Source organism: Puntigrus tetrazona, chromosome 4 (assembly GCF_018831695.1).
Source record: "Puntigrus tetrazona isolate hp1 chromosome 4, ASM1883169v1, whole genome shotgun sequence".
In the NCBI taxonomy this organism is placed as follows: domain Eukaryota; kingdom Metazoa; phylum Chordata; class Actinopteri; order Cypriniformes; family Cyprinidae; genus Puntigrus; species Puntigrus tetrazona.
The window spans coordinates 867,233-869,732 of record NC_056702.1 but is presented as its reverse complement, the minus strand read 5'-3'; the positions used below and the strand labels follow the sequence as shown (position 1 = coordinate 869,732).

The 2,500-nt window shown below is 39.9% G+C and overlaps 1 protein-coding gene across 8 annotated transcripts in view; it reads right to left on the bottom strand.

Moving 5' to 3' along the window:
* LOC122342829 (protein bicaudal D homolog 1-like) overlaps positions 1 to 2,500 on the bottom strand; it is a 21,564-nt gene that overhangs the window by 19,027 nt on the left and 37 nt on the right. For 7 of the 8 annotated variants that reach the window (XM_043236966.1, XM_043236967.1, XM_043236968.1 and 4 more), the window contains exon 1: positions 1,988 to 2,500. This exon is cut by the window's right edge and continues 37 nt beyond it. In XM_043236966.1, the coding sequence (XP_043092901.1) occupies positions 1,988 to 2,212 (225 nt within the window). In that variant the 5' untranslated portion in view covers positions 2,213 to 2,500. The remainder of the gene's footprint in view (positions 1 to 1,987) is intronic. The other variant, XM_043236962.1, reaches the window with a different exon arrangement.

Below are 2,500 nucleotides of genomic sequence, written 5' to 3'. Positions count from 1 at the left end.
AAAAAAATATATATATATATATATATATATATATATATATATATATATATATATAAATTTTTTTTTTTTTGCAATACTATTTAGAATTATAAATAAATAAATGATGGTTATTAAGTTATAGTTATAGTAGCAGCCAATCTGAGCTGGCCAACGGGTCTTGAGTCTTGAGTGTCCCAAAAATAGACATTTATGAATAATATATCAGCAGATGCCTTCATCATCTGGTATGTCTCGGATTACCATTACTATTGCATACACCGGGAAATAAATATAATTACCAATAAAATGCATTTTACGAGAAATTATTGTCCATCAACGACAATAAAAAAGTCGATAAGATGCTTTCCCATATAGCTGACATCTATGTAATGCAACAGAAAAAGATGTACATTTAAAAACATAGTTACAAATGATTTATAAAACGCAGCGTGACCTACATAAAAATGTACCCAATATTTGTGATTTATGGCGTGCACTATTGATGACTTTCACCCCGGTCCTCCGATGAACTGAAGACACTGAAGAATATCGCTCAATGCCAGATTTGTGATCAGTTTCCAGCACAGAGCTCTAATCTGCTGGTCAACGATCAATACAGTTCATTGAGATTTAATGAAGAACCGAAGCAGCCAATTAAAGACGCAGCTCTCCTTTTGATTCACGCATAACCTTAACCCGTCGCCGCAAAAGCTGACACGACAATATGGTTCTTCGAAACATAGCCGGACTTTTGTTTGGATTTGTATTTGTATTTTTGGGCCTGGGTTGTACTCAAGCGCATATGAAGGACTCCCTCAATCTTATTATCTTATGTTCGCTGGCAGCCGTCGCCCCGTGCTAACCTTCAGCGCAGTCCACCGCAGTCAGCAAGAGTACGCCGTCTCTGCTAATGAAGCTATGAATAAACTCAGGCTGTGGGAACGCGGACGAGGAGCAGCGAAAGGCATCGGTCAGGAGCGGCGTTTGCTCCGAGACTCTGTAACGTTCACATGCTGCGCAGCTAGCGTCGCTTACTCGGGCCTTTTGAGACAGCTGCTGAGGATTTCAAAGCAGATAATTAGACCTGAATCATGTTGCAGTTCTGTAAATGAGTGTTGCAAACGTCGAGCGCATGCAGTCTCTGAACACAGCACACAGGAACACAACAAGACTTTTTTTACAGCACTTTGCCTTTTTAAGTTACTTTTTTACTCTACGTTCTATTCAGTCCTGTTTTATTCTATAATTCTTTCACATTATATCAAAACTCTGTTCTCTTTTCCATGACAACATATCGATTTTTCGAATATTTTTTCGACAACATATTGATTTTTCGAATGTTCTATTCCATTTAACTCTCATTTTAAATTCTGCCCTTTTCAACAAAATAATATGAAAACATGAACATGTTTTCATTTATTTATTTCAATAACAACATTCCCTTATTTCTGACAATATTCTATTCTACTGATTAAATTTTTTCATATACATAAAATAAAATAACACACACACACACACACACACACACACACACACACACACACACACACATATATATATATATATATATATATATATATATATATATATATTTATTTATATATATATATATATATATATATATATATATATATATATATATATATATATATATATATATATTCTGTCCAGAACATGAACAGACTTTGCAAAAGTGCATCATACTCTATTAGATAATACATTAAGATTTTTGATAATATTCTATATTTCTTTTCAGTAACACAAACATGTTGTCAATATTCTATTCCAAGCATAACACGACAATGTCAGATTTCTGCAGCTGTCTCTTCTTTTCAATAATAATTCTGTGGTTTTCTCCCATAACATAATGAACTGATTTTGGCCGATATTCTTTCATTTCGCTTATCGGGCTGGCGATATAAAACGATTGGCCGCGCTCTTTTCTACTCGTTTTAATTCCGTTCATAAAAGCAGGCCTCTCGGGTGACCGTCAGAGGATGATCTGTACCTCGTGCAGCTGCTCCAGCTCCTGTCTGAGGGTCTCCTGCTCGGCCTCGAGCTCCGCATACTGCTGTTTGAGGCTCTGGTTCTCCTCCAGCACCGCGAGCCCGCACTCCGCCGCCCGGACCTTCTCCCTGTTCGCCTCCGCGAGCTCGCGGGTCAGCCGCTCCACCTCCGCCCGGTAATGATCCACCGACTCCCCGCATCCTCCTCCGCCTCCCCCAGCAGCCATCGGCCCGGCCCGGCCCCTCCACTGCGCTGGATGAACGGATAGATAAACGGATGGATGGAGGCACCTGCGCCGTGTTACCCCAACCTCCAATACAGAGTCACCGATGCAGACATACCAACAACAAAAGACGAACGAATTGAAGTCCGAAGCAAAAATTAATCATCGCGGATCCTGAAAGGGGCCCTCGCGTTCGGTCTTTCTTTCTTTCTTCCTCTTCTTTTTCTGCTTGCTCATGGGTGTCGGGACGCCATCATCGCCAGGATGGAGAAAAGTGGCCCGACTCGCTTC